The 13,574-nt window shown below is 42.9% G+C and overlaps 1 protein-coding gene across 1 annotated transcript; it reads left to right on the top strand.

Annotated features, from left to right (window-relative positions):
• Nucleotides 1-215: 215 nt before the first annotated feature.
• On the top strand, nucleotides 216-2,412 carry LOC143550033 (uncharacterized). Its single transcript, XM_077040771.1, has 3 exons — nucleotides 216-743; nucleotides 846-975; nucleotides 1,802-2,412. Exons 1-3 carry the CDS (start codon nucleotides 327-329, stop codon nucleotides 2,020-2,022), a joined length of 768 nt encoding a protein of 255 aa, XP_076896886.1. The 5' UTR covers nucleotides 216-326; the 3' UTR covers nucleotides 2,023-2,412.
• The last annotated feature ends 11,162 nt before the right edge of the window (nucleotides 2,413-13,574 follow it).

The raw sequence follows: 13,574 nt of genomic DNA, 5'->3' as shown, positions 1-13,574 counted from the left end.
ACGGGTCTCGGCTAGTTGTCCGGCTTTCACTACCCTAGGGCCGGCGCTGTTCTTATGACAGTTAGGATTTCAGTAATTTAAATGGTAGATTTGAAGCTTATGTAATGGTAAATGTTAACATATGAGCATGTAAATATGTTTATGATTTTTTTTTTAAGATTATATTGGCTACTTTTCAACTGATAATTGATATTGAATGCTATTTAGTTACAATTTCAGTGCCAAAAATTGTGGTGTATGTAAGATCAGAATGATTCTGGTTGCTCGGTTGAAGTGATGATGTGGCAGTAACCTTGACTATTTGACTTTTTTTTCTCAGAAATCAAATGTTGGCTCCACGCCAAGTGCTCACTAGAGCCTTACTCCGCCACATCAGACAATCGTCCACCGCTGCAGCTTTAGTTCAAGAAAACAATGAAATTCCACTCACTTATCTTGATGGTTTTCCAAAGCCTGATGTGAAGTATGCAGAGACAATTGTTGCATTGCCACGCGTGCAGTCTGGGAAAAACATATCTGCTAAAGAGCGCAAGGCGGGACGGGTCCCGAGCATTGTGTTTGAGCAAGAGGATGGACAGCATGGCGGTAATAAACGCCTCATATCCGTTCAGAATAATCAGATCAAGAAGCTTGTAAATCACCTTGGTCGGTCTTATTTTCTGTCACGCCTTTTTGATCTCGAGGTTCGGCCTGATGCTGAAAGTGAGGATATTATTGAAAAAGTTCGTGTCTTGCCTCGATTGGTATGTAAAATTTTACTAAGAAACATAATTTTAAAAATGTGTTAATAATTTGGATTCTTGGAAATGACACTCATAAGTTATTAATTTGTTTTTCGGTGTTAGCTTCATCTTCATGCTAGTACAGATGCTGTGCTTAATGTTACATTTATGAGAGCACCGTCTAATGCTTTATTGAAAGTTGATGTTCCCCTCGTGTTTATTGGAGATGACGTGTCACCTGGATTGAAGAAAGGTAAAATACTATTTTTTGATGCATTATTTTCATGTTATCGAAGCATTTGCTTCTCTTATTTTGTGTATAGTTGTTTTGTGTTGAATTCCGGTTCTTTTAATGTTAAATGTTGTGTGAATCATATGTTAACAGTTCAGTAATAGTGTTCCTGCAACTTTAAAAAACTTTTTATCACGTATAGCTAACATAATTGTCAAAATGCGTTCGGGTCAAAAAGTTGTTTTTACTACTGGTTGGTTTAGGTGGACCAAAAACACTTTTGTGTACATTCTTAAATGCTTAATAGATAATTAATACATTATATATGACTATAAAACAACATTATTACACTTATAATCTAAGACTTTGATTAAAGTTGTTTGCCCGATTGACTTGTATTCTCTTTTGGTGTTATTTTTATTTAACCTGTGTGTGATTTAGACATTACTAAACCTGACTCATTAATTTGTAAATGACACTTCTAGTGATTATAATAATATAACTGAATGTCTTATGTGAATTAGCTTTTTAAATACCATTTCTTAGGATGGTAATATATAAATGTTTAGTGCTACAAATCTTTTTGTTGTATACTTCAGTTTTTTTAAGCCTTCAAATCATTCGACGTGCTACAAGTATCTTTAGAGCCCCAAAAAACGCCATCACGAACAAAAGTCAAAATGATTGCGGTTTTCTTGATGTTTATATCTCGATTAACAAAACTATTATTTGTAATCTTGTATGTTCTTATATTTCAAACAATAAATGAACGTTCATAGACACACATCTAAAATATCTGATTCTGATTATTCAAAAGTAATAATGGATGAATTCTGAATAATGGCAGGGTCTTATTTAAACATCATCAAGAGAACAGTGAAGTTCATATGCCCTGCAGATATAATCCCGCCCTTTATCGAGGTAGATCTGAGTGAGTTAGATGTGGGCCAGAAGCTAGTAATGGGGGATCTCAAAGTTCATCTGGCTTTGAAACTTGTTCGGCCTGAAAGCGAACCAATTTGCAAGATTGCAGGGGCAAGGGTTTCTGAAACCAAGAAGTCTAAGTAAATGAAGTCGCAACGGTTATCTATAAAGATTTTGAAGTTCAGATTGTTAGTCAACCTTACACAGGTGGTGCTTCTAGTTTCATTTATGTATGGAGCTTTATAAAAACTAGTGAACATGGGTTTTTGTTATATCATAGATCTGTTTATTTATTTTGTTTTGAAGAAGATGACTTGTTGAGGTTGTTAGAAAACTGCATTGAGCCGAAATAAAAGAAAAGTCGGTGTGCGTCGTAAAATGACTTTTGTATTATCGTTTTGACTTTTGAGTTTATGTGGTTTTTAGCATGAAGGCTCGGTTGATGTATCGAATTGAGTTTGAGCTTCGGCTATGATGGTCAATTAGAGCTTAAATTATTGTGTATGATAACAAATATGATTGACTATCTTGACTATGTATAACTGTCATAACTGATTTGGCTATTATATTTAATTATTGGCTAAATGATCATGTATGTTTGACTATGAGTGGTTGATTTTAGTCATGATTGAGCAGATTTTACTGTAAATGTTCACGCATGACCAATTTTAATTACAAATGACCATGATTTAACAATGTTGATTGTAATATGCCATTAATTGCCAAATTTGAGGTTATTTTGATCATTTTTGAAGCTTGTACATGTGTAATGACTCAATAAACTGTCTACATAAATCATTTCCAATTCAGCTAGGATGTAAAAGTAGGATTAAATGCTTCATGGTAATAACTATGGATGGGCAAATGGTATAAGGTATCGGTACCTAATCCGATTCTGTTAGTACCAATATTTTGAAGTTTCGTGATTGATACGGTACTGGTATTTTATTGAAATTTTGTCTTTGGTACCGGTACCGAAATAGTACTTGCAACCGTTTTTTGCGAATTTTGGTACTGGTTGCAAACTCATCCCTTATAGAAACCATATGTAAAAATAGAATTTCTAGAAACATTAGGAATGAGCATGTTCGATATAAAAAATAGATGTGTTCTTTTTTTTCCTTGCCTCTTTTAGAGCATTCTCAGTAAATCTTCTATATTTTTTCTATAATTACACTAAAACCATTAATTTTTTCTCTCATTTTTAATTAAATAATATATTTTTAACCCTTGTCATTAAGTTTTTTTTTCTACCCACAACTACTTTCAAAAACTATTAAAAAATTATTGAGGGTGAAACATGTTTCCCCAAATATAAAAAATAATTTTTTCTCTCTACCTCACTCACAACTACTCCATAAAATATAGACGACATGCTCACATTGCTCTTATGCCGTCCACCTGTTTTTATCTCTTACACTACTAGACTACTAGCACAGGCAAGGCTTCTCAAGAGTCAGGGTGGCTCAGCCCCCTCCATTTATGAATTCTTTTTACACGTATTTTCGTCCGGCACCTCTGTGTATTCGTCCATCTCTGCCAGATAGTACTGGTATGCACTTTCTGTTTTTATATTAAAAAAGGAAAAAAAATTGTTGAGTAGGGGGGGTGGGGTCTTTTTGGGTGTAGTTCTCGATCTCCTAAGATAGAGGTAAGGTATCCCCGTTTAACCTTCTCAAATTCTGTCATACGATGGGTAGTTCGTTGTGCATGCTTGTTTGGATGCTTCTTGTTTGCTTAATAGTGTTTTAACTTTACCTTCATATGCTAATCAACATTTCAATTTGAAAAACTAAATGTAATGATCCAAATTCACATATTAGTTGATAATCTATATTTGCAAAATTATTTCGCCCAATGACAAACTTAGTATCATAAATTCATAATAACCGAATTATACTCTCTTGATTTCGATCACAGAGATGATTTTAAACAAGATGAAAAAAGTTACAAGAAATTGAGTGAAAATTAAGTGTAAATATATAGTTTTTATTCTGTGAGATTTTCCTTGAAAACTAAAGTGAAACACTTACATGTGTTATTATTGATCAAATTATTATGGATTATTATCAACGACGGCCTATAGTTTGTACTACCAAAATCCAATTTTGTTTGGGTCCTGCTAATAAGACACCCTGGTTCAATATTCATACACCCTTTATACGACTACGAGTCGTATATGTATTCGTACACTGACAATAACCAACTTTTTGAAAAAGGTGTTTGACCAAATTATTATACGAGTCGTATGGCTTATACGAGACATTGATGGTATCCATACGAGTAGTATAGCCTATACTACTCGTATAATCCTCATACACCCTCTTTACGACTAGTATAGCCTATATGAGTCATTTTGGATCCCCAAACACCCTTCTCAGACCGTACATACCAGCTGTATTTATTTGGTACGAAAATTAAGGGTTTGAAAGATGGAGTAAATATGATGTATGTATTTATAGTTGAAAGTGGGTCATGTATTGTTTGAAACAAGATGTATTTATCTCGTATAAATTAATACTACTCATCTACAAATTTATCTCGTATAGTTCGTGTAACTCGTATAGGACATGGTCGTACAGGCTGTCTCAAAAAATGTGTCATGGCAGAAAGCATTGTGTTGTCATGTCATATGAAAATTCAAATAATCTCGTATGGCCCATACTACTCGTATGGGGGGTTACTCGTATAGTCATCTCGTATTATATGGTCAAAGGATTCTGACATAAAGCTGACATCTATACTACTCGTATAAGCTATACGAGTAGTATAAATAGGGCATGGTGTCTAAATAGCAAATTAGGTGTCTAAATAGAGAAGGGCTTTTGTTTCTCAATGTTAGGTAAACTATTTCAATCTTAGGAAGTCATAAAGATGACAATTGACAAATCATTTCATCCAATGTTTTATGAAAGGCAAAGGTTGAAAAATTATGCAAAAAATAAAACGATTAAACAAGAGAACCAAACAACCCTAAACTAAACATGGCATTCTTAAGATAATATTATCCCTTATTTTTTGTAAAGTTTTATAGGGTTTGGATCAAAGATAAATTAAATTAACGTGTTAATTATAAGAATCAAGTAGTGTAATTATATATACAACATAGTGTAATTATAGTGCAGACGTACAAATTAAATTAACGTTTGAAGTATGAGAATTAAGTATTGCAATTATATATACAACATGACTTTACCCAAGTTTTATAAAGTTGCAAAAACCCACATTTACAAAATACAAGAAAAACAAAAGTAAAACTGTAGATCAGTGAAACTATCATATCTGGTTGAATGGAATCAATAGTACGTACAGTTGATAGCTTCCGATCCTATGTCAAGTCACTTTGTCTTTATATTATTGTTATTTTTTGTATTCATTATATCTGTTAAAGGCTAATCTTCCTATACGTACTCCTGGATTTACCTCCTATTTACTTTTTGATTTTGGTGTCAAAACCTTATAAACAATGTTATTAATATCATAGTTTGCTTATGTTGATGGATAATGGTTTAAATTAATTTGGGTTTTGAGCTCTAGCTCCTTGAATTTATCACTGATACAACATAGCAAGTTAAATATATATGTTCCTTCGAGTCCTTCTCACCTTCACATAAAATACAACATCTTATTTCATCAATGACATTTCACTATAGAATCCATCCGATGTAGATATTCTTCCCATTTCCACCCTCCAGCCAAAAGCATTCTGAAGAGGTAGGTCCCAGCAGAGCCCAGTTGGACCCGCAAGACTCACTTTTAAGAGGGACGTCTGCGCAGAAACAAACTGGGTCCGCAGGACCCACCATGCTCAGAGACGTGACGTCCTTACGCGCAGTACGCAAGTTGTTCCCGCAGGAAAAGCCTCCCAATGGTGAAGTACTCTGCCTGTTCCCGCAGCTGCGGATACAAGCCATCAGGGAAGGCTACCTGCGCAGCAAAGCTACACGCACAAGGCACTTAACTCTTAAATAATTCAGTAATGTCACCTGAAGAAGGAGTGAGCAAGCCGGGAACACTCCCGCACAAAGCCGGGAGAACTCCCGCCCAAATGAGCCAGTCCGTATGATACTGGAGGATCTTTTGTACTGTACCTGACGAGGTATGGACAAAAGATCTGACCAAGGATACGACAGCTCACTGACAACAGTATGACGAGCAGCACGCTCTTGTACTGTATGTCACTATTAGCCGCTGCCTACTCACCAACCAGTCGGAGGACGTGCATGGCATGGCCTGCAGTTGGTGGAACAGGAAGAGTACACAGCCGGCCTGGTCACTATCAGCCGCTGCCTATCCACCAACCACCAGCATGGCATGTGCGTAGCCCACAGTTGGCAGAACAGGAACACTATTCAGCCGGCTGTACCTGCTTGGAAACCTACCTTCGGCTATAAATACTCCAACACCTTGGAATGGTAGGGGGATCTTATCTCATATCTTATATCTTGATATATTACCTGATATCTGCTCTAGTCATTCTCTTAATATACACTTATATTCAAGAGCAATCTAGTCTGATTCTCACGCCGGAGGGTGGTCACAAGGAGGTACCCCCCCCCCTTCTCAGTGACGAGCTCACGGTGTTTGTTTTGTAGGTTATCAGAAGAACCATCTTTGCCGGATCTAACCCCTCGTGGGAAACATCTATTTAACCCCCAGATTATCCGTAATCTGCCCGGGGTCGATTAGTGTTTCTTCATTGGCGCCATCCGCGCATAAAAGCTAGAACTACTTTTTCAGTTTTTTCAAACTTCTGGAAAGATGGTTAAGGTTACTCCGTTGCCAAGGCCAACGAGTGACCAAGAAACACCGGTAACCACAACCCTAGCTACTGGGGGGGATACCGGCGACCACACAGTTTTTACGAACACTACCCCGGTTACCCAAACCGGGGCAAGTGCAGTAAATTTTACGAACACTACCCCAGTTACCCAAACCGGGGCAAGTGCAGTAAATTTTACGAACACTACCCCAGTTACCCGAGCTGGGGCAAGTGCAGTAAATAATCTCTCACTGGGATTCACCGATACCCAGTTAGAGAGACAACGAACGAGGCTCCCCCGCCAAACACTCGATGAAGTTAAAGCGTGGGCGGAAGCACGTCAAAAAGAATTCCAAGCTGAGTTGGATGAACGCTTACGTTCAATCCAACAGGCTGATGAATTCGAAGAGTACTTGGACGATGATTCGGAGGAATCCGATAGTGACGCAAACCCTCGTCATAGGGCGAAAGGGAAGCGTAAGGAAATGGACTCCCAACCGAGAAGGCATTTTGGAGAAACCTTCAAACCAAAAAACGCGGGTGGAAACCCACGTGACTTCTCCAAAACATTTAGACCAACTGCTGCAAAAGCGGGAACGTCCAAATTTGCAAGGGACATTGCGGAAGCAATCGCCCCGAAAAGTGCCAAACAGATGTCCAACATCGGCACTTACGATGGTATATCTGATCCAGACGATCATTTGAACAGATTCATAGCGGGGGCAACCGTCAGTAATTGGACGGAACCTACGTGGTGTTACATGTTCCAAATGACGCTGGTTGGGCCAGCTAGAGCGTGGTTCGATCGTCTACCGGTCCACCACATCTACGATTGGGCAGACTTCCAGCAGAAGTTCAGCCAACACTTCAGCCAACAAAGAAAGTATACCGAAGAGCAATGGACAATCCTCAACTGCATTCGAGAGGAAGATGAGTCCTTACCAGACTTCATCACGCGCTTCAATTCAAAGAAGCTAAGTCTGGGCACTATTAGCGAAGATCTTGTTCGCGCTGCTTTCATCCAGGGCGCGAAAGACCCAGAGCTCATCCGCACCTTAACGGGTAAAGATGGCATGCCGTCCACATGGGATGCCATCATGACAGCAGCTAAACGCTTTGCGGAAACGGAGAAGCAACTGGGTAGAGATCTCCCCCAAAGCACAAACCTCTACACCCAGAAAACAAGAGAAGACAACGTCCTTACCGCCCGACTAAACAAAAAGCGGAAGCTAGGCATTTGGCAATCAAGGGTAAACTTTGACACCTCATCCGGCTTGCAACATCGGTTAGGCGGAAGGGATAACGTACAGTCGAACCAGAACTCCAGATGGACGCCACTCACCAAAAGCGTCACCGAGATATTCGCCACTGAGAAGCTCCCATGGCCAAAGGCTCCAATAATCCGACATCGTCACAATACTGTGACTTTCACAGGACAAAAGGCCACAACACTGAAGAATGCACAGACGTGAAGGACATCGTCGAAGCATTTGTCAGAGATGGGACGCTCGCGCACCTCGTGGCGTAACGAACGCTGAGCAGGCTGATGCGTGTAGAACCCCAGTTGGGGAAAACACGAATAAAACTGCAGCTTCAATGTTGGAGACTACATACTGCGTAAACAACGAGATTCCGAACCAGGTGCATATCGGCTCGAAAGGATCGATGACACTCCCAAGAACATGGAAGGGAGCTCAATTACACAATCTGCATGTAGATCAATTCCAAACTTGTTAAAGAAAAGGGCCAGAGCCACTTCTAATGGAAATGATTCTCCTTATCACATTGACGCTGATGGTCTTACATTTATACTTATGAACTTTCCACACTGATATGCCGGTATTCACCGCATACATAAGTGGGGAAAGAAGTCGTTGCGTGTGGAAGGCGGCAACACCCGCACAAACACAAAAAACGGCAAACCTTCACGCAGGTCAGTCATAAGTAAAGTTTGGTGATCCCACTAAATGAAAGTGCCGGTCCTAACCGCACAAATCATGATAGAAGAAACCGAACTAACCTATTGACAACCGCGCGTCGAACGGTTAACCTATTCAAAATACTTAGAAAATTTCTAACGGAAGGATGAGGAAAACCTCCACGCAGGTCAGATATAGGTGAAGTTTAGCCATCCTACTAAGTGCAAGTGACGGTCTTACCCGCACAATCACGAAGGAGGAAGCAAAACTTCAACCTATTATCTACCACGTTCAAAGGTTAACTTATTCTAAACACTTAGAAAATTTCTAACGGAAGGATGAGGAAAACCTCCACGCACGTCAGATATAGGTGAAGTTTAGCCATCCTACTAAGTGCAAGTGACGGTCTTACCCGCACAATCACGAAGGAGGAAGCAAAACTTCAACCTATTATCTACCACGTTCAAAGGTTAACTTATTCTAAACACTTAGAAAATTTCGAAGATGAGGAAAACCTCCACGCAGGTCAGATATAGGTAAAGTTTAGCCATCCTAAGTGCAAGTGACGGTCTTACCCGCACAATCACGAAGGAGGAAGCAAAACTTCAACCTATTATCTACCACGTTCAAAGGTTAACTTATTCAGAACACTTGGAAGGTTGCTAATTTAAACTAAAGTATGCATGAGCAAGTCATATAACGTTTATAAAGCAAGTCAATCCAGTGAAAGTAGCGGTCCTACCCGCACAAAGATTTATATTTCATAATAATTCAAGTATTACAAGAATGGCCGGGTAACTACCCGCCTACATGAATATAAATCTATACAATGTAAACCTATCCTAATAGTGGGAAGGGATCTTAAGGTTCAAGCTTCAGGACCACTCCCTCCAAACCCACTTGTACCCACACCATCAGTTGGCTGTGGCGGTTCAAGGAAGGTCTTTAGAATGGTTAGCCCATCATCAGCAGCAGCAACTTCGTTCACCTTCTCCACCACCGGATGCGGGAAGGCGGCATACTGGTTCACTGCTTGGTCATATACAGCTTCAGTATCCATATCATATAAAGGGAAGTTGGAAGGCGGGATGCCCTTCTCAACGAACCCTAGACCAAGCAGGAAGCTGGCCTTTTCCCCATCCTCATGAGAAGCGTTGAGGGCTGCGCTCATGGCATCGTCATATGATGTGTCCGTGAAGACTCGATGCACAACCTACAAGAAAAAATACAAGTATCAAAACCTTTTCTATGTACAAAGAAAAGCGTAAAGATATTATGAAATTACGCATACCTGAGACAACGCTTCTCGAAGAAGCCATTCCTTGGCAACCAGAGCCTCCTGGAGGGCAGCTTGAGCTTGGTTACGGGCGCGTTCGGCTTCACTTTTGTTAAGGTTGGCAAGCAACACTTCCTTAGCAGCAGCCTCTTCAACGCCCTTTAGCTTCCGCTCAGTGTGGTCAAGCACGCCCCTCTGGTCCAAGATCTCTTGGAGCTTCTTGGCGTCTTCCATAGCCAAGGCATCATGAGCCTGCTGGAGCCTCTCTAGCTTGGCTTTAAGCTCCTCATTCTCAATGCGTTGAGGCTCAGCAACAGCTTCAGCCTCGGTGGCCCTCTCAGTTGCGTTCCGTGCAGTTTCCTTAGCCAGCCGAAGCTGTTCGTTAACAGCTTGGACAGCCTTGGAACGGGCCTCAAGACGGGCCTGAACTTCAACTTCAAGGGCCTGGAAGGCCTTCTCCTTTTCCGCAGCCACTGCGGCAAGCCTCTTGTTCTCCTCCCGGATGGCCCGCGCCTGAGCCACTTCCAGGCTACGCGCCGTCTTTAACTTGTCGTTTTCACGACAAAGTAACTCGACGCGAGGCTGCATCCGGGCAAGGAGAATCCGCAGTTCATTCGACAGCCTACCCTCCTGGTAGCTGGACATGGCATCCCCCAGCGCACCGGCGGGGGCGGCGTGGCGCGCCCATTCGACGCATTCTACAGGCGTCCGAAGGGTTGTTCCTCGGCGGATGTTCCATCGTGGAACATACACTTCATTGGAATCCGACACTGCAAAAGCAAAAAGCAGTTAGGAAAAGATGATAAAAAAATATATATATATATATATAAAATAAAGGCCAAAATAACCCTACGCACCTGTAGGGTCGACGACAGGCCTGTAGCCGCCAAACCCATCACCCGAACCTAACGGATATCCATCCAAGAGGTTAGGCAGATGGGAAGGAGGCAGAGATTGGCTTGACGCCCCAACCCCGGACATACCTGAAGGACCGGCCGTAGTCGCCGGCGCCGGAGGAGGCATAGGGGAGGCCGCCGCGGTAGAAACCAGCGGAGGTGAACTCACCGGAGGTGAACTCACAACCGCGGCCGCAGCTGCGGAAGAATCCACAGAAACACTCACCGCCGGCTCAGTGAATGAATCAGTAAATATGGCACTGACAGCCGGCGGGGACATCGTCACAGTTGGAACAGTTGGCTCAACCGAGTGATCAACTGAACCAACTGAAGCAGGCGCAGTCGCCTGGGTCATCGCCTCAGGTAGGTTGACCAAACCTACCTTCATGGGTCCAGAACTGCTACCTCCCGCTCCACCCTGGAATGCGGTAGCATCCACGCCTGCACAAAGAAGATATAAGTATAATGGTGGAAAGCTATGCAGTAAAAGTAAAGGAAGATTATACTTACGGGTTTTCTTGAGCCTAAAGGTGCGAACAGGCGGGGACGAACCCGATGGATCCGGCCTCTTCATACCGGTCACCGTCGTCGTCCTGGGCGGCTCGGAGGTGACAGTCGTCTCAGCCTCCGGAGCAGTGGTCTCAACACCACCTGGGTTTCCCGCCGCCTCCTCGCTCTCGGTCTCCGAGTTCGACCGATTCCCCTGATCGGCGGTGGAGGCAACCTTCGCCTTGCCCTTTCCGCCAGCAGCCTTCTTCTTCCGCGTGAAGAAAGGACTGTCTGCGGATTCCTCATCAGAAGATGACAGAATTAGAGGAATTCCAGCAGAGGTTTCAGCATTGAGAGGTCGAGGGTTGAATAACTCCTTACCTGGCCGCGTGGCGCTCAGAATCGGGTGGCCTGGCGGGTAGACCTCCACAAACCGATCCCTCGTTTGCTCCAGGATGGGCAACTCGTTCTCATCAAGAGCACGAGTACCCATCCGAGCGGGACCATCAGCCTCCCGCGGATGCAGGAGCGACTCCAAGTCATTCCCCTCTGAAATATAAAAAAAAAAAACGAAACAGTTAGAAGAAAAACCTATATCAACAAAGAAGACAGAGCATACCGTAAGGGACATAGTTCAAACCGTATTCGAGGACGATGGGAATCTGTGACGCCTCCTTCCACACCCGGCTCATCCCGAGCATCACCATACCGGACTCCGCAAAGCGGTACACCGGAGTCTGGATCTGGGAGATCTTGGCGAACCATTCCGCCTCCTGGTAGTTGAGGGCGTGAAGGACGGGTAGTGTTCTCCCATTCTTAAATGTCATCGCAAGGGGGATGACGCGAGCAGAGATATAAAAAAACTCCCGCTTCCACGACCGAAGACTGCGCTCGGTAGCGCAGATCTTCAAACCCTTGATCCGATTGACCAAGGTGTACCACCCTTGGATGCACCTCCAGGAGTAGAAGGTCATCAACCGATCAACGTGGGGCTCCGCGCCCAGAATGAGGCACACCCACTCAAAGTGGCGGATCTTGGCGATCGCCATCGGGTGTACCTCCGTCAGATGCACACCGTGCCTCTCCAAGACACGGTATACAAACTTCGTCAATGGGAACCTGAGATTCCCTTAAACGAAGAATGCAGCATACACCCCTATTTTGCCCTTGGGGGCATCGTACACCGTCTGGAGTGGTTCCGGAAACTCAGGCTCGAACGGCTCGAGCATGAACTTCCGGACGACGTACTGATAGAGGTCGGCCGACGTGGACGACGGATTCTCGGCGTACACGTCAGACTCCTCGGCAGTAGCCTGAACATCATGGGAAGAAGACATTATGGAAGGATGAAAGGCAACGATTTCAGAAAGAATATTCGCCGGAAATCGCTTAGAATGAGAAGATAGAAGTGAAGGTGTGGATTACAAAGGACCCTCTCCCCCTTTATATACTCATCGCAATGAATGCGATGAATTTAATGCGGAGGAGAGAGAAAAGAGCTGGTGCAATGAAACTATGACACGTGGAAAATGCAAGCTGGCAACAGCTGTTGACGGGACGCGCGCCGTAAAATCCGCACCCACGCGCCCAAAAAATCGCGCCCACGAGCCTGAAAAAGCGTCTGGAATGACCATGTACTGTCACGTCGCCATAACTTCCTGCACGTCCTGACACTGTCAGAAGAAACCGTCGGACGACGTTTCAACAGTTTGGACTGTTCTTATCCTTTCACCAACTCTTCGAATTTCAAAAAGATTCAAAAAGATTCAAAAGTAAGCGGGAATATACCCCTTACCTTGGCAACCAAGTAACCATAAGACGGGTGCGAGTACAGTGTCAAGGCAAAACCCTTCACATACTAAGCACCCGCAGGGAATTGAAGCCAGAAATACCTTGGAAGTAAAGTAACTATAAGACGAGTGCGGGTACAGTGTCAAGACAAAACCCTTCACATACCTAGCACTCCGCAGGGAATTGAAACCAAGAAGGATCTTCTGGGCCATGCTTGCGGAAACGGGAATGACATCCCCGTATAGCGGGAACGTCGAGAACTAGATTGTTTGAAGCTCCAAGATGGAATTGGTTGTTTAACATAATTGATCACTATGTTCAAAACTACCAAAACCTCATGGAGAATCTACACAAGAGGTACTCAACGCTCCTGACTTGCGAGGAGGTTACAGACCTACCCGCATCATACCCAAAGATCAAGCAGAAAAGTCGGGAATTTCTGCACGTGACATTAGGACTTCCGTGGGAAGAATCCCCATGGAAAACCTTAAAACTAAACCCTTTTCAAAACCCTTTGCTTAAGTCCAAAAGTTCACCTCACTTATTAAATTCATGAGAAGAAC

The sequence above is a fragment of the Bidens hawaiensis genome, unplaced genomic scaffold, assembly GCF_021521415.1.
Source record: "Bidens hawaiensis isolate Kalapana, Puna unplaced genomic scaffold, B.hawaiensis_p1.1 tig00015918_1, whole genome shotgun sequence".
Taxonomy (NCBI): Eukaryota; Viridiplantae; Streptophyta; class Magnoliopsida; order Asterales; family Asteraceae; genus Bidens; species Bidens hawaiensis.
The sequence above is the reverse complement of the archived record's forward strand: the minus strand, read 5'-3'. Positions and strand labels throughout refer to the sequence as shown.

Excerpts from the sequence above, each read along its gene's own strand:
- LOC143550033 (XM_077040771.1), top strand. The coding sequence starts at position 327 with ATGTTGGCTCCACGCCAAGTGCTCACTAGAGCCTTACTCCGCCACATC. Across the intron at positions 744-845 it reads TTCGTGTCTTGCCTCGATTG|CTTCATCTTCATGCTAGTAC; the intron begins GTATGTAAAATT and ends TTTCGGTGTTAG. Across the intron at positions 976-1,801 it reads GTCACCTGGATTGAAGAAAG|GGTCTTATTTAAACATCATC; the intron begins GTAAAATACTAT and ends GAATAATGGCAG.